This window comes from Sorex araneus, chromosome 4 (assembly GCF_027595985.1).
Source record: "Sorex araneus isolate mSorAra2 chromosome 4, mSorAra2.pri, whole genome shotgun sequence".
In the NCBI taxonomy this organism is placed as follows: Eukaryota; Metazoa; Chordata; class Mammalia; order Eulipotyphla; family Soricidae; genus Sorex; species Sorex araneus.
Window position 1 is genome coordinate 117,008,597 of NC_073305.1, and position 27,959 is coordinate 117,036,555.

The 27,959-nt window shown below is 38.4% G+C and overlaps 1 protein-coding gene across 2 annotated transcripts in view; it reads right to left on the bottom strand.

Moving 5' to 3' along the window:
• Positions 1-12,994: 12,994 nt before the first annotated feature.
• MAP3K7 (mitogen-activated protein kinase kinase kinase 7) overlaps positions 12,995-27,959 on the bottom strand; it is a 58,577-nt gene continuing 43,612 nt past the window's right edge. The window contains exons 14-17 of one of the 2 annotated variants that reach the window (XM_004605670.2): positions 23,662-23,767; positions 19,065-19,126; positions 17,725-17,840; positions 12,995-16,090 (exon numbers count right to left, since the gene is read on the bottom strand). In XM_004605670.2, coding sequence (XP_004605727.1) covers positions 15,910-16,090; positions 17,725-17,840; positions 19,065-19,126; positions 23,662-23,767 — 465 coding nt within the window. In that variant the 3' untranslated portion in view covers positions 12,995-15,909. The remainder of the gene's footprint in view (positions 16,091-17,724; positions 17,841-19,064; positions 19,127-23,661; positions 23,768-27,959) is intronic. The other variant, XM_004605671.3, reaches the window with a different exon arrangement.

Below are 27,959 nucleotides of genomic sequence, written 5' to 3' on the forward strand. Positions count from 1 at the left end.
TCCTTGAAGACTCAAAGTGATTAGGGTTCAATTTAATCTTCAGGGATTAGTATTTATGCCGTTAATAATGGAAAGGATATTCTGTAAATGAGTCATTTAGTCATAGTGTGCATTTATGGTTTTACACAAATAATCACTACAATTTATGGTGATTAGAGTTCAATTTCCACTTACATTGGGAGGCAGCTGTTCCAGGGGTCCCTCAGGTTTAAGACAGCCAGGCTGACAATGGGTCATGTGTTATATCTGGGAAAGCTATCCTGCCATTTAATCCCAGAAAGGCTCTTTCCATTGTGCTGGTCTTGCATCCCCTGAGCAGAGCTGCAGTAATTTGGCCTCATTCCAGGACTCTGCCAACAGCCCTAGAGATTTTCCAGGGGGATTCTGACCTGTACGTTTATTCACAGGATATTTACTAAGGACACATTTTCCCAAGAACTGTAAAGAGTTCCACATTGCTATTATTGGACAGAAAAGAACCTAAAATCTTTTCTGAATGGAAGAAATCAACCAACCTGCTCTCTCTACAGTTTTTTCACCCCCCAAACATTTTGATTCATTCTTCGGGACACCGGGGGGGGGGTGTATGGGGGAGATGAAAAGCACCCACCCCTAGGGGTGGGAAGATTAGAGTGCCTGCAAGGACGCAGAACAAGCATGAGGGCACGCTCCCATGTTGGAGGAGAAAAAAAGGATCCCAGTTCCAGATTCACCCAAGGAGGGGGTGGTCTCTCTGAACAACAAGATTGTACGAAGCTGAGATCAAACTGTGATGTCCCCTTACACAGTCAGCTACAGCCCTCCTGCTTTCTCACTCCAAAGCCAATGCCAACACAATGCCTGCAATGTCATCCCTGCATGAGGGAGTGACAGTGGATGGTAGAAAAAGCAGAAATGTACTCATGACCAGCACAATGTAGTTGGTATGCCCGCCTTACAATTACAAATAACCCAAAATGAGATTGCCAGGGAGGTGAATAATCTGACCTGGTCTGAATCGCGGGGGTTCTCTTCTTTCCCCCTTTTCTTGCTTTTCTTATATTAAAAAAATCAGAGATAGAAGAGACAATACAACTGGGAAGGTGCTTGCACATGGCTGACCTGAGTTGGATCCCCAGCGTCTCATATAACCCCTGAACACTGCCAAAAGTGGTTTCTGAGTGCAGAGCCAGGAGAAAGTCCTGAGCATTACTGGGTGTGGCCCCAAACAAATCAAATCACTAAAACTTTTGAAAAGATAATTAATCACTAAGAAATAAAGACATACCCAGGTGCTCTTTAAACCACAGTCTTATGAGAGGAAACAGCACGTTTTACTGCATGCTCTATTTCAAGTAGAGTTAGAGAATTTAGAACAATGGTGGTAAAGGAAATCTTTGAAGGCACAAATATCAGATACTTCTGAGTCCTACCTGGGTATTTTTAGCGTAAAATAAAAACATGTCTTTTACAATAAGAACAGCCCCTCGTGTGAGCGAGGCCCCGTCTGGAGCCTGCCTGCGCCAGGATTTGCTCCGCAGACCCACCACCTCTGCATCCGTCACCCTGACAGGTTGTTATTTAAGGGGAATGGCAGGTAGCTCAGATCCTAAATGAGGTTCTAAGGAGCAGTAATAGCAATGCTTAAATTATTTCAGGCAACAAGCTGCCTCAGGTACTAGCTTACTTAGGCAAGGAAGACATAAAAATGCAGATTTCCTGTATTTTTACATTTATAGACCTCTCCAAGGAGTCCATGATTTCAGTGGCTTTTAAGAGAATCACTTACACTAGCAGTCTGTAGCTTAAACTGTGATCATTGGCATTTAAAAAGGTGACATTTAAAAAGCTAGACTCACCTCATGTCTAAGCTTTCAAACTAAGTATCTCTCTGCAGTCTGGTCTTGTCACATTCTTGAGGGTCTGACATGTGTCATCTATTGGCAGGGTCTGAGCAGAGGCACAGAAGATACTTGTCTTGGAGATGCTTTATCTGCCATTTGGATGTTTGCAACATCATCACTGGCCATTCAACACAAGCCATCAGACCCTGGACAAGAAGCACAAGTGTCTGTTCTGTCACGTTCCAGAGCCATACTACATGATTTCATGGTCTTTATAAAGCCCACAAAGGCGATATTTCCCAACCCTGAACTGAATGAATGAGTGAGCAAAAGAGTCATTTTAGGATGCAGAATGGCCTGTTAGATTGAAGCTGACCAAGTCCCTTGGGTTTCTGGTTTCAGCATTTGATCATATGGTCACAAAATCTTTTGTCTACTTAAGCTTTCAATCCATTGTGTATTTTGTTGATGAGTCTGTTTCCAACTCCATAGCCTGAAGATCTCAGAGACATGATCAAGATTGAGATTTGATTTTCATTTTCTCAAGAGAAATTATACAGTGAGTGTCTCAAAATTTTTGCTATGTGCTTCTGATGGCTACAGAGAGATTGACTATTGATATGTATGTGGCAGAAGAAACATTCCTTAGAGTTTGTCATCTGCTAGATGGTTATGGACCAATTTATTTAGAGATTTATATTTATTTGTTTAATTGAATCATTGTGAGATAGACCTTACAAAGCTATTCATGATTTGATATCAGTCATACAATGTTTCAACACCCCTCCCTTCACCAGTGTACATTCTCCATCAGCAATGTCCCCAGTTTCCCTCCCAACACCCCTGTCTGCCTGCCTGCCTGCCTCCTCCTCCTCCTCCTCCTCCTCCTCTTCCTCTTCTTTGCCTTCCTCTTTCTCTTTTTTCCTCTTCCTTCTCCTCCTTCTCCTCCCCCCACCCCTTTTTGTGCACTATGGTTTGCAATACAGGTACTAAGTGATCATCATGTTTATGCAGGGCATTCAGCATTTTTGTTGGGAAGGTACAGCTGGAGTAGCTGTTTTTAAAATAGGTGGTGGCTTTGGGGTGTAGATGTGACTACCAGGGATTCTGGAAGTACAGGGAGTTGGGGGGGGGAGGAAGTAACCCATTCTAACCCCGAGAAAACGCTAAGATTTCAGTCACAGAACCTGTACATCCAAATTTTCAGCAAATTAGTATCTGAGTGAGGTCCATCCTGAGATGGTAGAGTCCAGTGAGGGGCATGGCTGGACTTGTGATTTAGACTCATGTGAGCAAGCAGCTGTCAGGGGCTCTATTTGGGTGGACACTGGGCTAACCCACCCACCTCTGATGTCCCCTGGATTGTTAAGCCTTGAGCGGGTCTGAAATGAACTGTGGATTTTGTTCTCTTTTGAGATTTATTTACGAGTCTCTGAAGCAAGGCTGATAAATGAGCTTGTGTGGCTGAGTTGGAGGTGGTTTGCAGGCGTGGCTCCTGTGCACCTTAGCTGGTAGTTCAATTTCTCGGAAAACTTGGTTCTGAGTTGGTGGAGTCTGGACAGAGGCATACTGACAAGTTTGGGGGGCCAGGAAGCCTGAAGGCACCGTCAGGCTGCTGATACACTCAGGCCGCAGGTACGGGTTGACTGGCAGGTGGTGTCATGCCCCCTGGGTCCCAGTGATGACAGAAGCAGCAGCCAGGCAGAGACCAGAACCTGGGGCTGCTACCATTCAAGGCTTTAGACCAATTCAGTAAGCTGTGTTGTGATTCCCCTCCCTCCCATTCTTCCTTAATGATTAGAGTCTATGTCACACAATTTACAAGCCACAAAAATCACAGTTCAATTAGAAAAGAACATTTTTAAAAAAAATTTAAATGACTTTTATTTATTTTTGCTTTTTGGGTCACACCCGGCAATGCACAGGGGTTACTCCTGGCTTATGCACTCAGCAATTACTCCTGGCGGTTTTCGAGGGACCATATGGGATGCTGGGAATCGAACCCAGGTTGACTGCGTGTAAGGCAAATGCCCTACCCGCTGTGCTATCGCTTCAGCCCCAGAAAGAATATTTTTTATTATCCCCCAAATAATGATCTTTGCAGATCAGTATATATTCTATAAGTGCCCACAACTGCATTTTGTGAAGCGCTAATCCTCTGGTACTGCCATTTTGTGTGTTGCGAGAAGTTGGGGAAACACCCAGTGGTGCTTGGGGTGACCATGAGGAGCCAGGGATGGAACCAAGGTCAGACATATACAAGGAAAGTGTCATAACCCCTATATATCTCTCCAACCCCGATACCACTATTTTAAAAATACAATAAAAATGCAATTAAAAGTTATTTCTAAAATGGAAGTCACTCATATGCACTTATATGTTCACCGCAGTACTGTTTACAATAGCCAGAATCTGGAAAAAACCCGAGTGCCCTAGAACAGATGACTGGTTGAAGAAACTCTGGTACATCTATACAATGGAATACTATGCAGCTGTTAGAAAAAATGAGGTCATGACATTTGCATATAAGTGGATCAACATGGAAAGTATCATGCTAAGTGAAATGAGTCAGAAAGAGAGACAGACATAGAAAGATTGCACTCATCTGTGGAATATAGAATAATAGACTATAAGACTAACGCCCAAGAATAGTAGAAATAAGTACCAGGAGATTGTCTCCATGGCTTGGAGGCTGGTCTCTCATTCTGGGTAACTCAGGGAAGGGACCACCAAGTAAAATGTGGTTGGAGGTCATGTGGGGGAAGGGTGATGGATGTGGGCCGAATACAGACTAGAGACTGAACACAATGGCCACTCAACACCTTTATTGCAAACCACAACACCTAATCAGAGAGAGAGAACAAAAGGGAATTCCCTGCCATAGTGGCAGTGTGGGGTGGGGGAAGACGGGACTGGGGAGGGGGGGAGGGATGTTGGGTTTACTGGTGGTGGAGAATGGGCACTGGTGAAGGGATGGGTTATCGAACTTTGTATGGGGGAAACATGAGCACAAAGATGTATGGATCAGTAACTGCACCCTCACGATGACTCTCTAATTAAAAATAAACTAATAAAAAAAATAAAATGGAAGTCACTTTTTAAAGATAGATTTGTACATTCTTTTTGGTTTGGGGGCCACATCTGGAAGTGCTCAGGGTTTACTCCTGGTCCTGTGCTCAGGGATCTCTCCTGGTAGGGCTTGGTGAGACCATCTGAGGTGCTGGGGATCTAACTCAGGTAGGCTGCATACAGGCAAGCACCTCTACTCTCTCACTCTCCTCTTTGCCCCATAATTTGTACATTTCTGTTGCAGGTATTTTAGAAGATACAAATCACGTCCCTCCAACAGCCACTTGTATCTCCATAGATCACGATCCCCTCTGCAAGAAAATCTTCTACAGAGCTCTGTCTCTCCTCTCCATCCTTCTGCTTTAAAGCTGTTTAGAGTTTTAACTCACAGAGTTATCTTTATCTCATTAAACATGAAAAACAACTCAGAAATAGATAAAAAGATAATGATCTTTCCACCCTGTCTCCCTTTTCTGAGACTGTCAATATTAACACTCTTTTTCCTCAGTACTTTCTACATTCATATTTATGTTGTTATTGACCAAATAGCATCATATATATGCTCTTTAACATTCTATTTTCATGTAATAGATCAAACATTGATTTATATCAACGACTGCTCACCCAACTCATTCCTTTTAAAATAAAACTACACAATTTATCATAATCAACTTATTCTGTTCCCTATGGGCAGACTTTTATTTTGCCTAAAGTTTTTTTTTTTGCCATTATGCCAGTTTCAAGTAATTCCTTGGTATTTATGTCTTATATACTGATGTTCTAAATCCTACAGTAGCTCCAAGTGGAAATGTTTTGTCTAAGGGAATAATTTTAGTTTCAATAAAAACCACCATGGTACCTTGGAATAGAGACTAAAATATTTAAGATCTCTATGCTAAAATGATAAAACATTGCTGAGAAATAAGAAAGCATTTCTGTATCACTGTCATCCCGTTGCTCATCGATTTGCTCGAGTGGGCAGCAGTAATGTCTCCATTGTGAGACCTGTTACTGTTTTTGGCATATCTATTACGCCATGGGTAGCTTGCCAGGCTCTGCCGTGTGGGCGAGATACTCTTGGTAGCTTGCCGGGCTCTCTGAGAGGGACAGAGGGATCAAACCCAGGTTGGCAGTGTGCAACACGAACACCCTACCTGCTGTGTTATCCCTCCAGCCCTTTACATGAAGAAAACCACCGTGTTCATAGATTGGAAAATTCAGTATTATCAAGTTGACAGGCAGGAATGAAGCAGGGGTTGGGAATGGGGAGGGAATATGGGAACACTGGTGGGGGCAAGTTGATACTGGTGTTGAAATATTATAAGATTATATGCCTAAAACTCAACTATGAATGACCTTGTAAATCACAGTTCTTTTAATTTTAATCTATATCTATTCCTATTATCTATTCCTATATATCTCTTTCAAATAGTTCTTTCAAATTTTGCCAATAGGTTGGAGAAAATCCTAGTAAGTTTTTTTTTTGTTTGGTAGTAATTTAAAAGTTGATACTGAACCTTAGATTAAAAACTGCTAAAATAAGTAAAGGATAAAGTTGAGACTTATATGACAAGTTTCAGGCTTTGCTATGGGGTTACAATTTAATATAGGTTGTTGGAAAGGACAGTGAATCCATGGACAGACTCAAATGGTCAGGAGATTTCGACAAATGTGCTAAGGTGGGGGTAAGGAAATAGCTTAAGGGTTGGAAAACATGCTTAGCATGAAGGAAGGCCGGGTTTGATCCCTGGCACTGTAGATATGGCATGCAACAAACTCCCCCACCAGCCCTCCTGCCCCCCCAATGCTAAGGTAATTCAATAAAAAAGTTTTTTCAAACAATAATGGTAGAATACAGTTAAAATGGAAAAAATAAACATTGATCTTTACCTTTTGCCAAATTATTCAAAATGGATCACAGTTCTGATCTAGTGTAAAAATAAAAACTGGTAAACATTTTTGTTTTTCTCTTACAAAACTGTTCATGATTAAGTTTCAGGTATACAATGCTCCAACATTAATTCTTTCAAAAAAAGATCAATTTTTGGGCTGGAGTGATAGCACAGCAGTTGGGCGTTCGCCTTACATGCGGCAGACCTGAGTTCAATTCCTCCACCCCTCTCGGAGAGCCCGGCAAGCTACTGAGAGTTTCGAGCCCTCGAGGCAGAGCCTGGCAAGCTACCCATGCATATTGGATATGCCAAAAGCAGTACCAATAAGTCTCTCAATGAGAGACATTACTGGTGCCCGCTTGAAGAAATCGATGAGCAATGGGATGACAAGGACTTTAAAAGAAACATAGGGAAAGATCCTTTTAATGCTTTTAGACAAAGCACAGAAAGCATGAAACATAGTACAGGTGTTAAGGCACTGCCCTAGGTTTATGCCCATCAGTGCCCCCGAATCCCTTATCTCCATGGCCTCACAAAAAAGATCAAAAATAATCTGAGAGGGACTGGAGGGATAACACAGTGGGTAGGGCATCTGCCTTGCACGCAGTCGACCCAGGTTCGATTCCCAGTATCCCATATGGTCCCCTGAGCAACACCAGGGTAATTCCTGAGTGACCCAAAAAGCAAAAAAAAAAAAAAAAAAAAACCAAAAAAACAAAAAACCCACAAAAACCCATTAAAAAAAAGAAAATAATCTGATATCTGTCATTATTATTTTATAGAGAAATTGATAGTTTTATTGTAATTCATTTGACTATTGGCTTCTTAGGTTATATTTTTTGTTCTGACTCAATCCTATGATAAATCTGATCACTGAAGTATTCCTCTAAAACAACTTCTAGTTCCTACATTTACTTTCCAGGCTTACTGCATAGGAATGGAGCTAATGGAAGAGTTTAATATATTCAAAACTTAAAAGAAAATTTAAACATTTTCCTTCCCAGGCTATATATATATTATATACATATATATATACATATATACATACACTTGACTAAAAGCATATTTGCGTCATCATCCCATGGATTTTGGAAACTCTCTGAATCTTCTATTCTTCTCTGAATCATCTTAGCTTTTACTATACTAGACACGAGAGGATCCAGAACACTTGCAGCTGCTCCACCTTTCCTATCCACTCGACAGTCTTGGCAGTTTCCAAGTTTGTGCAATGGAAGCAGGAAAACTACTTTACATCCTCTCAGTGTATCCTGTCATTCAAAGCAGAGTTTCACAGGATGCCCCCACCACTACCTCCCAGCCCCCGTCTCCCATAAATTAAAAAACCTTTTAAAGCCATTGACAGTCTCACTCATATTAACATACTCATTCATGTTTCCCCAACTCCAGTTGAAACAGTGCTTACTCTCATGGAACCTAAAGGAGTGTTTGGAATCTACTCCTCGTAGGTCCATCCCTATTTGCTGGGATGCAGGGTGGGGCCAGTAATGAATTGAGTTTCAACCTCTGTATAGTCACATAAGGGCTCTAGCTGTACTCATGATAAAAGGTACACTAGGACCCTAGCCCAGTCCGCTATCAGGAGGGATGCCTTCTGCCAGTCAAACAGAGTAAAGTGGTAAAGAATAAAGATCCCTTCTTCCTGGCACTTATTTTTCAATGCACTGAAAACAAAAAACCTTATTCTTAGGGATGAGGGAAATCACTCCTAGAGGTGCTCAGGTGGTCAAGAGACAGAATGAAAACCATAATGATCTTAAAATCATTAAAATCTTGGCTTGATTTTTGTTTTAATATTTTTTCTTGGAATTGTTCTATTCAATGGCATTATCATTTACATCAAGGATCAAAAGAACCTTTACGAATGGGTTTAGTAATCCAGTCTCCTTTCCTTTAAGTCTACAAGCAAATGCATTCTAAGTTCTAAATTAGTGGAACAAGATTTCTTTGTAGACCATAAAGGTTAAGTTATTTGGATTGTACTCGAATGAGTAATTTGCAGGCTGGACATGTTTTCTAACAACACCAAGCCCCTGTTTATCTCTAAAGCAAGGATAGCATCTAAGACATGTCTAAAACATAGTATGTACCAGATGAGAATTCCTGTTTCTTTCTTCAAAGTGGTATCTCTAAGCTTGTAAAATGTTTTCCCCTCATGGTAAATTTTTGTTACTCATCTTCCTTTTTTTGGGGTCACATCCAGCGATGCTCAGGGATTACTCCTGGCTCTACACTCTGGAGTTACTCCTAGCAGTGCTTGGGGGACCGTATGGGATGCCGGGGATTGAACCCAGGTCAGCCCTGTGCAAGGCAAACGCCCTACCCACTGTACTATCACTCTGGCCCCTTTACTCATCTTAAAGGACTGAGCTATCCAAGTTTTGAGCAGTCTAGTTCCATTCCAAAGGGAGTGTGGTACAAGTTACTCATTGTCCTGTTTTTGACCCTTGAACTGAATTCCCAACATTTCAGTAAGCACATGGATGCCCATTATATAGACAGAAGGATAAACAGACAGACAGATACAGACAGTCCCTATCATAGCCATTATGGTGGTTTGGGTGGACATGGATTAGGTTCTGAGAGATTGATATGAGTGTTAAAATGCTCCTTCATTGGTCTTTCTGGCCTTTTCCTTGTTTGGTTGGAATACACAGAAATAGAACAATCCTATCACTTCAGATGAGAAAAAAAATAACATTATTTATCATTAAATAGCAGTGAATACAGAATACAGAGATAACATACATGGTCTGAAGCACTGAGACTAAAAGATTGTTTTATATGGATGAGAAAAAAATAAAAGAAATGACCAGTTCATGTAACTAACTCATTGCACCGCCTCTCAAGCCCCACCAGGTACAGCCCTGGTGGCCTGTCATGACTGGAGAGGCCTGGAACAAAATCCCCCAAATATCATTAGTTCTACTTTGGGTACCTCTTTCAGGAGAGTTTGTGTAAGAATCTGTCCATCATATAAGTGAAGGTGAAAGCTGAAACTCCTTAGAACTGTTTTAAACTCAGTATTAGTTTCTCAATCTCCTAAACATAAAACCTGAATGAATAGAAATATGTTAAGAATTTCAAAATAAAACTAGTATGCTAGTGGTATAATACAGAAATATATACGTAAGCATAAAATCACTTTCCCACAAAGCTCAGAGAATAAACCTCTTCATCTGTTACTCCTGGTCCTTGTAAGAGAACAAGAAAGTTCCCCCACCCCACAAAGTATGCTTGTCAAAACATTTAATGAGTATCTGGTCAAGTACTTCTGTAGGAAATTGAGAAAAGGTCAAAAAGATTCAACAATGAATTTAGAAACTGGAGAGATAGTAAAAGAGTTAAAGCATTTGTTTTTGCAGGCAGCCAACCCAGGCCAATCTCTGGGACCGCATCTGGTACCCTGAGCAGAGAGCCAGGAATAAACCCTGAGCATCATTGGGTGTGGCCCCCCCGCCCAATAAAGCAAAAATACTAGGGATTTTGTGAACACAGTATTACATTTCTGTAAACTACTAAATAACTCAGTGACAATACTGCACAATCAAGCAGGCCGTGTTGGACATATCTGTGGTCTTTTATCCTGTTTTCTCTCAAAGATTGATACTGAAAACCTTTCAAGTGCTAGGAAAAAGCGGTTTAAATAAAATTTCCTCTCAAAAAAAGTAAGCAATGATTCAAGAGGGGAAAAATCTTATAAAGCAGAGTACTTTATGATCTCACTTATTCTATGATCTCATTTATGTACAAGTTTAGAAACTACACAGCAATTTATATTGTTAGAAAGCAGATCAGAGTTGAGGACCAGGAGTGAAGGAACGGCAGGGATGTAAAAGGGCAGAAGTTGTTGAGGGGGATGGTCATGATCGTATTTGTTGGGGGCTTCACAGGTCCACATATCTAAACCCAATAAACTGCACATTTTAAAAAATGAGTGCAGCTATGTAAAATTATACCCCAATTTAAAAATGAAGAGTCTGAGATCTGCGCAATAGGATAGCAGGTAAGGAATTGCCTTGTACATGACTGACTTGGATTTGATCCCTGGCATCCCTTAGGATCCCTCAAATCCAGCCAGGAGTGATTCCTGAACACAGAACCAGGAGTAAGTCCGAAGCACTGCTGGGTGTATCAAAACCCAATAAATAAAAATAAAGACAGCCTCCCCCAAAGCAAAAACTAAGAGACAAACCCTATTTAAGCTTTAATTAGCTACAAAGTGGAGAGCAAATCTTTAGAGACCAAGACTCAAAATATTCCTTTGTGGCTGTGGAAATAGCTCAACTTGCTGGAGATAAGCAGGGCCCAGGGCTGAGTGTCCAGCACTGCACGGCCTCTCAAGCCCCACCAGGTACAGCCCTGGTGGCCTGTCATGACTGGAGGGGCCTGGAACAAAATCCCCCAAATATCATTAGTTCTACTGAGTACCTCTTTCAGGAGAGTGTGTAAGAATGGGGCCTGGAACAAAATCCCCCAAATATCATTAGTTCTACTGAGTACCTCTTTCAGGAGAGTGTGTAAGAATGTGTCTATCATATAAGTGAAGGTGAAAGCTGAAACTTCTTAGAACTGTTTTAAATGACAGTATGTTACGCTAGTTTAGAGCATGGCTTCAACTTTTCCCACTCATAACCCCTTTATCAGAGAACTGGAACATAAATGAGCACTGCCGGCAATTCCAAATTCAGCACCCATTTGCTTCTGAGCTCATCTGTTTGCTGCAGTGCATTCAGAAACCTTTCACTGTAGACAGCTTTCCCCTAACACCCCTTCCCCATTCACAAATCCCTATGGGGTGGTCACAGTCCAGTTTAAGAAGTTTGAGTTCAGGGCTGGGGAAAAAGAGCCGAAAGCCCGGTGAGTGATGCTTTGTTTGCAGAAGCTCCAGGTTCAATCCCTGGTGGCTCTGCAAAGTCTAGCCAGCAGCTCTGCTGCTACATAAGAGATGGTGGACAGAGCACAGACGCTGTGCCTCTAAGTCTGAAGTCACCTCATGCTGCCCTTCCTTTGTTGCCAGTTAAAAATGTTTCTGAGCTCTTTAGATGGAAGGCTGGCACGGAAATGGAGGCTTCTTGCATAAGATTCCGCTTAAAAAGATGACAGATGGGGATGTGGTTCAGAGGAAGAGCACACGTCTTATATGGTGAGTGAGACCCTGTGTTTGATCCCAGGTGTGTGCATGTGTGAGCATACACACACAGAACGAAACAGATGATGATGGTTAGGAATCTATTTTTTTTTATTGTGAACACGGGAAAACCATCAAACACTGTGACTGAAATGGAGCTGCTATTTGCTATCAGCCATAGCACCTTAGTTTAAAATAAAGTCTTCCATAAATATTTTCTTTTCTTTTTTTTTTTTTTTGCTTTTTGGGTCACACCCAGAGATACTCAGGGGTTACTCCTGGCTTTGCACTCAGGAATTACTCCTGGCGATACTTGGGGGACTATATGGGATGCTGGGGATCGAACCCGGGTTGGCCGCGTACAAGGCAAACGCCCTACCTGCTGTGCTATCGCTCCGGCCCCCATAAATATTTTCTTAAGGGAAACATCAGTGGAAAGACTTACTAAAATGAATGGCATTCTGAATGCGTGTGCATTATTTATAGGTTAGGGAGTTAAGATGTTGGATAAAGGAATGAATTATTAAATATAATTCTAAAGCCCTACAAGCAGTTTGTGAATGAAAAATATCACTTAGAAACGTATACCACATGACACTTCAAACAAATGAGGACCCCGTAAAATTGTGAAATCAAATTTTTTTGGGGGGTCACACCCAGCAGTGTTCAGGGCTTACTCCTGGCTCTGTGCTCAGGGATCACTCGTGGTGGTACAGAGAGTGACCATATGTCAAAAAAAATTTTTTTTTTCTTTTTGGGTCACACCTGGCAATGCACAGGGGTTACTCCTGGCTTTGCAGTCAGGAATTACTCCTGGCGGTGCTCAGGAGACCACATGGGATGATGGGAATTGAACCTGGGTTGGCTGCGTGCAAGGCAAACACCCTACCCTCTGTGCCCCAAGTCAAATTTTTAACTAAAGATTTGAACTGGTACTGAGGTGTGAAGTGGTTAATTACCCAGCCTCTAAATAAATAAATATATAAATCCCTGACACTCTTACAATAGTGTGGAATATTGTAATACTGAGTTTTCCAGTTTTATCCAGAGTTTGTGTAAAGCAAGCGCACTGCAGGAGTAGAACACCTCACAGCTCATTTGTTGATATAAATCATTCACCATTTTTGTAAACAAGTTTAGAATAACAATCTGGTTTTTATTACAAACAAAAATAAATCTAAAAAGCTCCCTTTAATTATACAGTATGCACAAGGATTTCTGCATCATCTTACATAAAATGTTCCAATAACAGAGGGAGAAGCAGAGCTTCCTACTATCTTAAGAGAGAAGGTGGAAAACACATACACTTACAGAAAGAAACTATTGTTTCACAGGAAAGGCCTATGGTCTCTGGCTACAGGCAGGGTGAAGTTAGGAATAGAAAGAAACTTGGAGGAAAAAAGACATTCAAAACTCTATAATACTTCAGCAAAAAAAAAAAAAAGATCAAACATTTGTAAACAACTTTAAAACATTTCTTTTCAATATGTTGTGCTGCTATAAGGTAAATAATTCTTAACTGATCTTTATTTGACTCAAAAATGCTGTTTTTACTGCTGGGGAGTACTTCCCTCTAGATTAGATAATAGCTTTATTTTCTTTCCCTGTAGGCAAAAAAAGAATTGCAATTAGGGCTTTTTTCAGGATTGTGTTTGAATTTTTTGGACTGGGGCTTTTAACCAATTTGTTTACAATTTCTACTCAAAAAACCAAGAGTTCGAATAAACAGTAAAATCAGAATAAAAAAAATTGGCTCCCCTTAAACAACTATTTAAAGGTTTGGTAAGTGAAAACATTGATGCAAGTGGATTTTAGTTATTCTTGCTCATCACAAAGAATAATCAGGTCTTAAAAAGTATGAGTTGGCAATGCAATTATTTAAAAACCAAGTATGGCTGAACTGTACTTGTGTCCTGGGCAAATGAAATACTAAAAATTCCAAAAAAATTTATTGTAAATAAGCAACTGTTCATGAACTTTCTTTCTTTTTTCTTTTGCATTTGGTACCGTGACTTAAAACTACCATTTTCTTCCATTTACCTATTTAGATATTTTTATGACACGATTACAAGTAACAATAACAATTTTTTTTTTAAAACCACTTTGCTTTACATAATGATATAGCAAAGCCACATTATCAACTAGGAATAAAGTCTGAGATCTATCATTCTAAATCCTACTGGAGAAGTCAACTCTTAGCTTCCATGCTTAGGTATATTTTGGGGAAACTAGAAAAGTCTCTAGAAACACTAAGTCCCTCCTCTGGAGTAACGGGTGTACAAACAAGCAGTGGTACTCTGAATGAGTTCTGCTTTTCCTTAGTACAGACTAACTTTTGCTGTGTCATTTTAATTTACTATTAAACCAATATAATTTCAGATAAGTAATCAAATTACGTGGGAAGGATAATTCTCCTTTTACTTTAAATGCGAAGTGATGGCAGACATTTTATTCTCCAAACTTTCTAACAAAGGATTCTAAAAATGACTGAGTTCATTTTATGTTTATTGCTTGTATACAAGGGACATATTCTAAAACTCAGTGGAAAGAGGGAAAGTGGAAGAAAAAAATTACCTGCTTTAGCAATTTAAGAATAGTTTTGATAAACTTCTTAGATCAACTTACTTATCTGAAATAGAGCAAAACTACAATACAATCACGATATAATTCTAATAGTCACAGCAATAATGCTTTCATTTAAAATTTCTCTTCATAAAATATTAATGCTATAAAAATGAGGTTGATGAAATCTTTATTTAAAAGTCAACCTGTACTGGTATCAAAATGTGGTTTAATACCAACTGAAAAAATAGAGCTTATATAGTCTATTATTTCAATGAAATTTTATCACTACTTTTATTTTCAAAGTTGGTAGCAAAGATACTGTTTACAATATAAATGTTCTCTATTTAAGTGTTAAAATTCCCTTAAAAGAGTTGAAAGGCCGCAGGCATTCTGGGATGGGGCTTGCAAAGAAAACCATTTACTCTATTACCAACTTGATGAGTTTATATTTACTTATTCAACTTCCTAACTTCTGATCTGTCAGGCTTTTAGTCATTTGATATTAAAATATTACATTAAAAAAAAAAAACCTAAGGCCAAGTCTTTTAGCTGGCGCAATTATTTCCATACCCCAATACTTCTTAGTTTTCCAAATATTGACTAAATCCAATAATCAATACAGGAAGGATCAATTAAGGTGGATCGTACTCATTTACCTTTTAATTTCATTTAAGAGATATTAATATTTGAGTCATAAAAGCTTTACAGAGTTAACACACACACAATCACAGAATTAAAAATCTTTATACCATAAAGAGTTCCACTTTGTTCAATGCTACCAGTCAACTTTTAATCTAATGAAATATGCTTTCATTAAATACAGCAGCCATCACTTACCTTTAAATATTTTATGAATGGAACTAAGTTCAGTACTGATCCAAGGATGTTAGCATCAAAGCCCTCACTCTGAACTATCCCTACAGGTCGTGCATTTATATAATGTACCACCAATTATTCTAGATTTATAATACCCTGTTTTTTACTTGGCATAGACCATCTTTTAGAAAAAAAATTATTATTTTGAGATGAGATACAAGAACAAATAATTCTTGAGGTTCCACCTCAGAAAAAGGCAATGTTTGCACATAGCAGCTAGTTTGATACCCCTTGTTATTTTAGACTAGCCTCCACACAATGAGCATGCATATATAACCATGGTTCATTGCGTCTGTTTTGAAGTTGAGAACTGCTGCTCATTCAAGTCACAGATGCCCCCATGTTATGCAAGGAGACAGGTGAACTGCATTTCCACCAGAAGAAAGGAAAATAAATGATGAAACAAACGCAGCAAATATAGGCAATTGGCATTCAGAACACGCCAAAAAGCTAACACTCATTAATTGTCAATATAAGAGTTTTTTTCTTAAAAAAAAAGTCTTTGCATATTTCAAAATTCATCAGTTCCAGAGAATCATGAAGTGCCTTGTCGTTTCTGTTGCTGACTTCTGATGACCTCTAGTTGTTTTTTGCACTGCTGGTAGTAAGTAGAAAGGCTTTTGTTTTCATCTAAAAGCTTTTTATGTTCCTGTACCAGACGAGATGTATTCTGCTGGTCCTTTTCATCCTGGTCCAGTTCTGCAACTAGTTCTTGCCTAAAAACAAATACCATACAATAAAGTATTAGACTTGATGGAAGAATTCATGGCTTACTAGCTGATGATGGATACACAATAGATTTTTCACTCAGGGTTTGTAGTTAGGCAACTTAGACATAGATCCAACATAGATTCCCAGCATCCCATATGGTCCCCTGAGCACCGCCGGGAGTAACTCCTGAGTGCATGAGCCAGGAGTAACCCCTGTGTATTGCTGGGTGTGACCCCAAAAGAAAAAAAAATATTTAAGATTCATTAGAACTGTCAAGAAATTTCATCTCTCCCCAAATTTGTAATTTTTTGCAGTAAAGAACTAACTCCTCTTTTATAATAGTATAAAGATATATTAAATATGTAAAATGAGAAATAGTATTTTAAAAATATAAAGCACTAGAAACCTCATAATTAGTTCTAAAATTTACAGACACCAATATTTAATTTTCTATCTATTTTAACCTTAAGATACTAAGCTGAATTTGCTTAAATCATTCTATCAGCAAATTGTAACAAAATCATCCTCAGCCCCTTTTCAGAAACTCTTTTTAAATTGCTCAGGAAAGTAAAAATTGCATTTATGTAGATTAAAATTGACAGAAAGAATTCTACTACTATTATAAATCAGTTTCATAGGTATAAAGTTCCATGTGGAGCATGCTTAAGAAAGCTAAAAGAACTGCAAAAATCAATTATGGAAATTGGATTATATTTCTTTAGAAAAGAGATCAAGGCAGTCTATATAATTTTTTGAAAAACACCTGAGTATAAATTTCTCAAAACCATTAAACATTAATAAGTATGAATCAAAATATAATAATAATAATACCAATACCAATAATACGCTAATAATACCAATTCTGCTAAATCCAAACCTAAAAAGAATATACCTTAGAAACTATTTCTAAGATACTAATGATTAGTATATTAAATGATTTTATTGATGATAAAGGAAAAAATATAATAACATATAGGAGCTGGAGCAATACAGCAGATAGGGTGCTTGCCTTACTCACAGCCGACCTGGGTTCTATCCCGGCATCCCATATGTTCTCCTGAATACTGCCAAGAGTAATGCCTGATTGCAGAGCCAGGAGTAACCCCTGGGCACTGCAAGGTGTGGCCCCAAACAAAACCAAAAAATAAAATATAAGCAGCTTTTAAATTAAAAACTTCTGAGAACATAAAACACATGTTTATGGAGCCTAGCAACAGTACAGTGGTTAGAGTGCCTTCCTTGCATGTGGCTGATCTGGGTTCAATTCCTGGTACCACAGATATTCCAGCAAGCACTGACAGGGCGGAGCCAGGAGTAACTGCCGGGTATGCACCACCTGCACCGCCCTTCCCTACCAGGGAGGGAAAAAATTCCCAACAGCAGAAACCACATGGTTATATAGCAACATTTTATTTTCCTTAGTACTAATATTTAATATGTAGAGGAACTGAGTTTTTCCTGAAAAATAGCCTACAGATGCTTAATAACAAATGTGAACATAAATCAAATCCCTAAGTTGGAAGTGCTTAGTAATTCTAGATATTATAACATTTTTATACCTACAAACAATATAGTACCTTAACATATTTCACTCTCAAAATAATGATATTTGTGTCCTTATTCATAAAATATAACTTACTTTCTTTGCAATAACAAAGCAATTTCTGTCTGAACTTTCATGTATTCTTGTGCCATTTTACAATGCTGTTCAAACACTGCCATAGATTCTTTGGAGTTTGGGCATGGTGCTAGAGGCTGAAAATAAATGAGGAATGTCAAACATAATTAAATATAATTTTAATACCTAGTTAATAGTTAAAACAGATCGTGATATACTATTAAAGCATTATAGCAAGAATATTTTATAAGTGCTATATCATAAATCAAGAAAGCTTCAGGGGCCGGAGCGATAGCACAGCGGGTAGGGCGTTTGCCTTGCATGCGGCCGACCCGGGTTCGATCCCCGGCATCCCATATGGTCCCCCAAGCACTGCCAGGAGTAACTCCTGAGTGCAAAGCCAGGAGTAACCCCTGAGCATCGCTGGGTGTGACCCAGAAAGCAAAAAAAAAAAAAAAAAAAAAGGAAAGCTTCAGTGTTTTTTTGTCCAGGTCAGTAAAAAACTTAAATTTATACTTAATGTTCTGACACTTCTGTTGTAATAAAGAACAATGACTATAGTACTCTTTGCTTCTGGTTCTACACTTCACGTTGCCAAACTATAGCATACCAAAAGATATTTTCATATTTGGAGGAAACACTGAAGCGTATTAGTTCTATTTTCAGTTACATGACAATGTGTTAAAAATATCTTTATTAAGCTTAAATATGAAGCAAATTTGTTTGTGCCTGCTAAGGGGGCAGGCGGAGAAACTGGGGACATTAGTAGAGAGGTCACACTGTGGTGGGATTGGTTTTGGAACACTGAATCCCCGAAAACTGTATGATGAGCAACTTTGTAAATCATGGTGTTTAAGTGAAAAATCTATTAAGTTTGTATTGAGTTTTACACTTAAATGTACTGACATGAAAGAGCAGAAATATTTTTGGCAGCCTTGAACAAAGATGTATTTTACAATGACTGCTAGAGAAAGAACATTGGATTTTGACAATTTAAAATCTGATTAAAGAATCATTTACTTCTAAGTTTAAGAGGCTGGGCCAAAGAGTACAGTAGGTAGGGCACTTGCCTTGAATGTGGTCAGTCCAGATTCAATCCTAACAACACATTCGTCTAGTTCCATAAGTGCCACCAGAAGTGACTTCTGAGCACAGAGCCAGGACTAAGCCCTGAGCAGAGTGAAGTGTGACCCAGAAATAAAAAGTAGGTAAGTATATAAGAGATTTAATGCCAATTAAAAGCATACTTAATTATATTTAATTAAAAATAAATACATATTGTAACAGATAGGAACACAATGAAACTTTAAATTCTCTAAAAGGAAAAAAAGCAAATATTCACTGAGAAAGCACTACTTTACCTGTAATTGGTGATCCAGTGTTAGATAGGCCATTGGGATAGAGTTGTCTGAGCCATTGGTATCTGGAATTAAAACATGTATTTTATGTCATAATTATAAAAAAAGCAAGAAAAAAATGCATCATTTTTCTCCCATACAGTAAAAACACATTAAAAAAAAGTATTGCCATTGGCATTATTTAATTACAAAAAAACCAGAAATACAGGACCTTCATAATTTAGATTCAGTCTTAACTATTACCACAGTTACCGCATCTTTCTTTTCTCAAGGCTTTGTCAGTTCTGGCAATATACTTTAGCAGGAAAAAGAGGAAAGGCATTCTTTTCCAGGGGTCACCTACAATTTGTATGGATTTTAATGGGAGCCCTCAGGTTGCCCCTTTAATAGGGAATCATGGCAAAAAATTAAAAATATTAGTGATGGGAGTATATTACACATATGAGCAGAATGGCAATTTGTGGTTCAATGTCATGTCCTCGTCAGTGGATTAGGCTGATTTGATCAAACTACTCAGCTTTGTTTGTATTTCAGAAGTAAAACTAGCATAAAAACTTTCATGAGGAGCATAAGATGGTATCTTTCTAGCATTAACATTATGTACTATAGTTCCAAAAAACAACTGTGAATACGAATTTTTCTATTTCGGACATACCTGTTTTTTCACTGCTCCTGAATAAAGGAGTCAAACAAAGTGAGCTGTTTCTTTGACAAACAATTCCATAAAAGAGTGGTAGGAATAAGATCATGAAAACAAGACACTGCAACCAATCTAATAAAAAAAAATTTTGATGGCGCAGTCATCTTAATTTATTGCTGAATGATATTTTTTCCTTCTTTCTAAAGCAACTGAGAATGTGCTTGCAAGTAACAACATAATGCTGGCACATGTTCATAATAACGGTGATTACTATTAATACTACTACTATCATAATATCAAATGGAAAAGCAGAAAGAAAGGCTAATATTAAATAGTCACGCTGATATTTCAGGTTTACTAAACACTGGGCTACAATAAAGAAAGAGTAACAGGATAGGAGTGAGAGTGGAGTGGGTAGGGTGTTTGCCTTGCATGAGGCCAACGAGGTTTGACCCCCAGCATCCCATAAGGTCTCCGAAGCACCAAGAGGAGTAATTCCTAAGAGCATAGCCAGAAGCAACCCCTGAATATCACTGGGTGTGACCCAGAAAGTCAAAAAACCCAAAATGAAACAAAACCCAAAACCAAAAACATGGAAAAAGTAACAGAGTACTGTCTAGTAGAGTTTTATTTTCGCTTTGAAATCAAAGTTCTTCTAAAAAGGCTGAATAAGAAATACACTCGCTCACTCTAATCAGCCATCTCCCTATCCTCAACAAGCAGTTTCAAACCATACTTCAAAGATCATTTGCTTTCCACAAAACTGAAATAGATTAAAAATGATAGGTGTCACACAGGGGTGTGACTTTAGCAGAAAATTTAGGAAACTTAAATTCTTTTCTTCAATTTAACATTTCCACTCCTATTTCTTAAATATTTTATATTATATATAATTTATTAAAATACTTCCTTTATCTGATATGTATTTCAGAATTGTAAAAATACAAGTTTTACAGTATTCTGGAGAAAAAAGTCCAAGGATTATGTTACTCAAATAATTAAGGCACCTCAATGGTGAGATATTTTTTTGTGTGTGAGGGACAGGCACAGATAATACTTACAAAACCACCTCATTCACCCTGAGTTTCCTTGATATGGCATGCTATCTTTTTTCTGCTATTTGAAAGACCAAGTCTCATTATTTCGCAAAAATATCAAGGACTGTGCCTAATTTTACCTAACTGATCTCTTTCAACTAATAATAAAGTTGCATAATAAGTAATTTATATAGCATTTTGCTATATTTAATGTGCCAACTTTATGAATAATCAGTTACTAGTAATATCTTCTATTCCTAGTTACTTTATATTTCTAACGTACTTGCAAAGGAGAAACTCTTCAGTGACTTCTGGCTCCTTTGCTTTCCCTATACTAGGCCTATGTATCTTTTCTGTATATGTCTTCCTTCATTTCCACAACATTATAAATAAAAGTATAAGAGTACATTTTATGTACAGTGGTTGTATTTTTCTCAGAAAATAAACAGGAACTGTTCCCTCTTTTTAAATCAGATTTTGATTATTAACCAAAACCCAACAGCGCTCAGGGGCTACTCCCAATTCTGTGCTTGGGGGTTCCTCCTGGTGATGCTCAGAGGAACCAAGTGGTATTGGTGACTGAATCCTGTATATACAACATGTGCTTTACCCCACTGATTTATCTCTCTAGTCCTAACTAGATGCATGTACTTTTAGTCTGCTCCTTGAGCAGACTAAAACAAAAACATTTTCTTTTTCTGCAATTTATTCTATCAGCTTTTCTCAGAAAAAGTATAAAGCTGAACATGATAATGATAAATAACAATCTCAGCTTCTAAGTGGTAATCCATATTATTTTAAAATGACTATATATCTATAACAGATTTCAAGGAAAGGATAATATTTAGTTGTTATTACAACCTAGTCCTTGTATGATTTTTAAGTTACTGGCACTGTGTGGTATTTTAGGTAACCAAAACGAGACAGGTTGAAAAGGGGGTGAATACATGAAAGCAAAACACAGCAAGTAAATGTGAACAGTATGTTAACAAAATGTATAGATGTGTCTAAGAAGAAGCTAAAAGGTCTTGCCACATTAAGTACTTGTGGTCTGGCAAATGGTACCATGTCAGAGTATTGTGTCTCTGAATAGTTTAGAAACTCACACACACAAAAAAGCTGATACTACCTGAAGACTAATGAAGAAACATTATAACGTATTCTGCACATGTACTGATTTATGGTGAATGTTCTAGTACAGCATTTCTTAACCAGCAGTCATAGAGCCCCCAGGATATCTCAAAGAGAACACAGTGAAAAAAATGAATAATAGGAAGGCCAAGGTATGATATTAAGGGCTCAGTAGCAGGATTATGCCAGAGAGAGAGGGGGAACACAAGAAAAGAACAAGGCTGAAGGGGGCCACAGTCAGAGAAACATTAAGACTAACAACAGTGAGCTGTTCTGGGCGGTACTAGGATTGCTGCACTAGGGATGAAACTGGGAGGAATTTTTGCCATCACTAAATTTAAACTTACTAAAGCTAGTGAGTACAAGCCCCGGCTAAACATAGTTCTTACATGACACAGAGTAAAACCACCCAAGACTCAGTTAATTTTTTTAAATTATGAAATTGACTAAATCATGCCAAATATCTTTAAATATTTGTAAGCAAGTATTTTAGTTTGGAAAGCTGGATTGTTTCTTTGAATTTCCACATTAATATGATTGATTTTTGTATACAATCCCAAATGGTTTAATTTTCCAAGGTCTAAGAGATCATCTTTCTCTCTATAATAACACATGAATAATTTTTATAGAAGTATAATTCTGAGTATTTATATATTGTCCAGGGACATAATTTCCTCCTGACCCATGGTGAAACCTTTAGACTAGCAGAGTTCAATATTAGTATTTTCACTAGAAAGCTGATTCAAGCTGAGAGTTTTAATAATGGTGAGCAGGCTCTCTAACGTATTGAGCAGAATATTTGCATAACTGAAATGAAGTCTCCTTATCAGTTAAAAATTATTCAAAACATCAGTGGTTAGAAATTTTTTCTCTATAATACTTTGTACGTTTAAAACAAAAGACTGAGATTTTAAAAAAAGACTATTTTTACTATTGTGCAGGTTTTAGTTATTTAAAAGGTTATTTATTTGGGGCTGGAGAGGTAGGACAGTGGGTAGGGCATTTGCTTTGTATGCAGTCAACCAAGGTTTTACCCTTGGCCATAAGCCTGCCTGGAGTGATCCCAGAGCCAGGAGTAAGCCCTAAGTATTGTCCAAAAACAAAATAAAAAGTAATTATTTTACTACTGCTACCTGGTAGGATTAATCATTTAATGGACAATCACAGACTGAAGTATCAAGAATATGCTAATTTCTTACCTGGAAATAGATTTTTAAAAAATAAATCTTCAAAATATGTGGATATAATGTAGTGGGAAATCACTACCTGATTATAACTACATTGGTCATACTTTGTACCTGTTCTCCCTTTAATCTTTCAGTCTCCTAAGAGGAAGGTGTTATTTCCATCTTATCATGGCGTAACTAAGGCCTTAGGTAAATAAGGCTGAACATGATTATAAACACCATAGCTGGTTGATGGATATTGAAACTGGAAGGTTTATTTAATCCCAAACCTAAAGTTATGGAAAAGAAGGTATGATGGTAATTATACCTTTCATCAAAATAATATTTCTTAACTAACTGAACATCTTGGGTTTTAGCCTATTACTCAATATTGAGTAAAAATAAATAGTTTGGCATCCCTCTCCCCCCCAAAAAATATGTGGATGTATATGAGGAAAAGCATGGAGTACAACTGGTCTCCACTTCTCCACTTTTAACCTTTAAAAAGGCATTTTAAAGGTTACTGTTAATTGCCTGCATTTTAAAAGATATAATGTCACAAATGAAACCAAAACACATATGATGAACTCAACTGCATAATTATAACAAGGAAATATAATGGTCACCTGTGGCATCATCAGGGGTCCAAGGGTGACTTCGAGCTGGCTTTTCTGACGTTGGTCCTGAGGTAGTGATCATTCTGACACTAGGACTGGAAGACCTACTGCTCACCTGGAGAGACAAGTAACAGGAAAAAGAAAGGTAATTTTTGATTAAAAACAACTGCATCCAAATAAGTCCTCTAGGAATAGTAATGTAAATATATTTGAAAGCCTATATGTACAAATAAATGGTAAATTTCAAAACTGATGAATCTGCAAGAAAGAAAAATGCTCTGAAGTCAGAAATAAAATAGAATGGGAAGTAGACATCTGTTAAGTCTGGGAATATCAATGAAATGACCTAGTCTGCTCTAGAGCTTTAGTTCTGACGGCCTGCTATACTCAGGCAGTGGGCCAGAAAATAAGAAAATAGTCTTGGGCAACTGTAAAAAGGAGGAATCCCCTGCTTCAAAGTAAAATTCAAGGAAGGTTTCATTCCCATGGGAAAGAGTAAACTTGGAAAAAAAAGATCGACAAAAGTAGTTGAAGAGTAAATTTGTCTGTTATGGGATGGTGGTTCTTGGTGGAAAGAATGTGGATGCACTGAATGCAGGAAAAAAAAAATTGCCAGAATGGCTGGAATAAATCAACATATCCCAAATACAAAAGGGAGGAGAAGGAGGGGGAGGGGGAGGGGAGGGAAAAGAGGAGGAGGAGTAAGAGAAGGAGGAGAAGAGGAAGAGAGAGGACAGGGGGAGCAGGAGGATGGGGAGGAGAGGGGGAGGAGGAGGAAAAGGGGGAGCAGGAGGATGGGGAGGAGAGGGGGAGGAAGAGGAAGAGGGGGAGGGGAGGAGGAAGAGGAAGAGGGGGAGGAGAAGAAGGGAGGGGAGTAGTAGTAGGAGGAGAACAAAATCTATATGCTGAGTAAAATTCTGTAAATGAATTTTGCAGAGAGAAAAGTCATATACAAAATACTTGTCATAGCCTAACAACAGAAGACAAAAGAAAATGAGTATCATCAAACTGCTTAAAATCATTTCCAGCCTAAAATTGTTTAACCAACAAAAATGTGAAGAACGAGGTCAAAAATAACTCAGATAAGCAAAATCTAAGTTTACAATCCATAGACTTCTACTGTAAGAGTCACTAAACCATGTAATTTAGGGAGAAGAACACATTTTCGCTGATGGAAGAGCAAAACTGCATTTAGAATACTAGTAAATATAAGGATGAATCTATATAAAGTACTAAAAGAAAAAAATGCCAAATTTACAGAATTATAATTAAGGTATAAAAATCTGAGTAACAACAGCATTACTATTAGATTTTAAGATGAGAACACATTTAAAAACCCTTGAAGTAGGACCGGAGTGACAGTGTGGTAGGTAGGGAGTTTGCCTTGCTAGCAGCCAACTGGGGTTTGATTGCTGGCACCCCACATGATCCCTGCAGCTCTGCCAGAAGTGATGCCTGAGCTCAGAGCCATAAGCTCTGAGCACCCCTGGGTGTGGCCCCCAAACCAAACCAAAACAAAGCAAAAAAAATAAAGAAAAATAAAACCCTTGAAGGATACAGGTTTGATTTTGTGTTGGGCATCAATGTTAAAGTATCAAGGACAGAGATGATGTATACTTTAATACTGGACATCAATATACATAACTACACAACATTCCTTGAATAAAATGACAACATATGATAAGGCTGAGTGCTTAGGTTAATTTCATGTAAGGCTGGATGCTTAGGTTTAATTACCCATAACATGTAAAGATACAATACAGTAAAAAGAAGAAATGACAGAAACGTGTAATTCTTTTAGGATATTGTTGCCCTTGGTAAAGTAAGTACAGCTATTTTGATATCCTGAGTCCTTTAAATCCTTCCTGACTGAAAACAAGTCTCAATTTAAGAAGCAAACACTGATTAAACCACAGGTGTAATTTCTTTTGTTGTTGCTATGGCAGTATGCTTGGGGGGCCAGGTCACACCCAACAGTACTTGGGAGGAGTAAGGTGCTGGGGATCAAATCTAAAGCCTTACACATGCAAGGCATCTGCTCTACTATTTGGGCTACATCTCTGGCTTCACAGTTATAGTTTCTGTGGAAATCAGGAGCAGTTTTTCTGCTGGCAAGAAGAGAGTTCTAGTGTCAGGTGAAAATTTGTTTTGGCTTTCTGGGTCACACCCAGCAATGCTCGGGTGTTACTCCTGGATTTGCACTCAGGAATTACTCCTGGCAGTGCTAAGGGGACCACATGGGACGCTGGGAATCAAACCCAAGTCAATTACATGCAAGGCAAAAGCCCTACCTGCTGTACTATTGCTCCAGCCCTGTGTCAGTCGACTTTTATGCTGATTAGAGCCCGGCAAGCTACTGAGAGTATCCAGCCTGCACAGCAGAGCCTGGCAAGCTACCTGTAGTGTATTCAATATGCCAAAAGTCTCACAATGGAGATGAACAACCGGATGACAATGCTACAGTGCAGTGCTATCCTTATTTCAATATTTAAGAAAGAAATGTCTTTGTGACATGTGAAACAGTATCATTAATAAGAAATAAAACAAGATTTAAAACACATAAGAATTAGGTTGACAACACATGGAAACAAATTTTGTATATGAAAAAAAAAATTTTGTATATGGGCTCTTCAAGCCCAAGTTCTCCCTTGACCACATTATCTAGCTTACTTGTCCCTATGACGCTGTCTGCTTGCTCTGGCAAGCTCGTGCTCTCTTGTGAACACGTACTCCTTTCCTTCTTTACCCCATCTCTAAGTTTTGTCCAATAAAAACTATCTTGCTTCGCAGAAAAAAAAAAAGAATAAAAAAAAGGTCACTGACACTTATTAGAGTAACAGTTTTTAGGTATGGTATGAATTATAGTACTCCTTCAGTTTAAATCTTCCTTGTTTCTTTTCATCTTCTACCTTCCAAGATATTCCTAGATAGTATTTCTTGTGCTCATATGTGAGATTTTACTGTAGCAATAAAACAAATGAGAAGGTTAACAAAATCAAGTTTCAAAACTGGTCCTGGCTCCTGGGGATGTGTCTCCGCGGCAGGGCAATTACCTGCCTTGGCATCAGTTGTGAGGCAATGAATTTAATTCATAGCAAGACCCACGTGCCGAATGAGATCCCCATGGCACTGCCATTGGTATCCTGTTGTTACAAAAATCTATGTGACCTCTAGTGCAGTGCAGTACACTACATCCATGACTGAAGGACAAAACAAGATACAAACAAAAAAGCTAAAAGAGTTTTTTCTTTAAAGTCACAAAAAAAGTTATAAGATTTAAGTCTTTAACACGCGGCTGACACCCAAGGACAGGAGATAGATACAAGGGCCAGGAGGATTGCTCCATAGCTGGAAGCCTGCTTCATGAGTGGAGGGGAGAAGGCAGATGGAATAGAGAAGGGATCACTAAGAAAATGATGGATGGAGGAAACAGTCCGGATGGGAGATGTGTGCCGAAAGTAGATAATGGACCAAACATAATGACCTCTTAGTGTCTGTGTTGCAAGCCATAATGCCCCAAAGTAGACAGAGTATGGGGAATATTGTCTGCTATGGAGGCAGAGGGAGGGTGGGAAAGTGGGGGTATACCCAGAATATTGGTGGTGGGGAATGCGCACTGGTGGAGGGATGGGTGTTTGATCATTGTGTGACTGTAACCCAAACATGAAAGCTTGTAACTATCTCAGTGATTCAATAAAATTTTTTTTAAAAAAGGGAAAAAAAGATTTAAGTCTATAAATTTTATATTCCAAGCAGCGAGTAACATGATACTTTAACATGTCTAAGTAGAAAAATAAAGAGTATCATGCTGAGTGAAGTCAGTTAGGGAAAGGATCAGACTCAGAATGATCTCTGCCATGTGTGGGATGTAAAGGAACTTTGTAAGGAAATATCAAATTCCCAAAGGCAGGAGAAACGAAGAGCAGGAGAACTGGTCTTCAGTAGGAAGCCTGCAACTGGGGTGAGAGTTTGGGGTATGGGGGGGTATAAGTTATGAAAGGGAGCACTAGGACAATGGTGAAGGGAAAAATATCTGCCATTGAGGCAGGCTAGGGGGCAGGAAGGAAACTGGGGACATTGGTGGAGGGAGGCAGACAATGGTGAAGTATTAGTGTTGGAAACCTATATACTTGAAACTTCATGGTGTTCTTTGTAACTCTGTAATTCATAGTGATTGAATTAAAAAATTATTTGCTTAATGATACACAAAACTTTATTAAAGAAAACCTCTTTGTTTATGTTACTATTTGCAACCAACCTATAAGGAAAAACTTTTATATTTGCTATTTAAAAAATCAATAATAGAA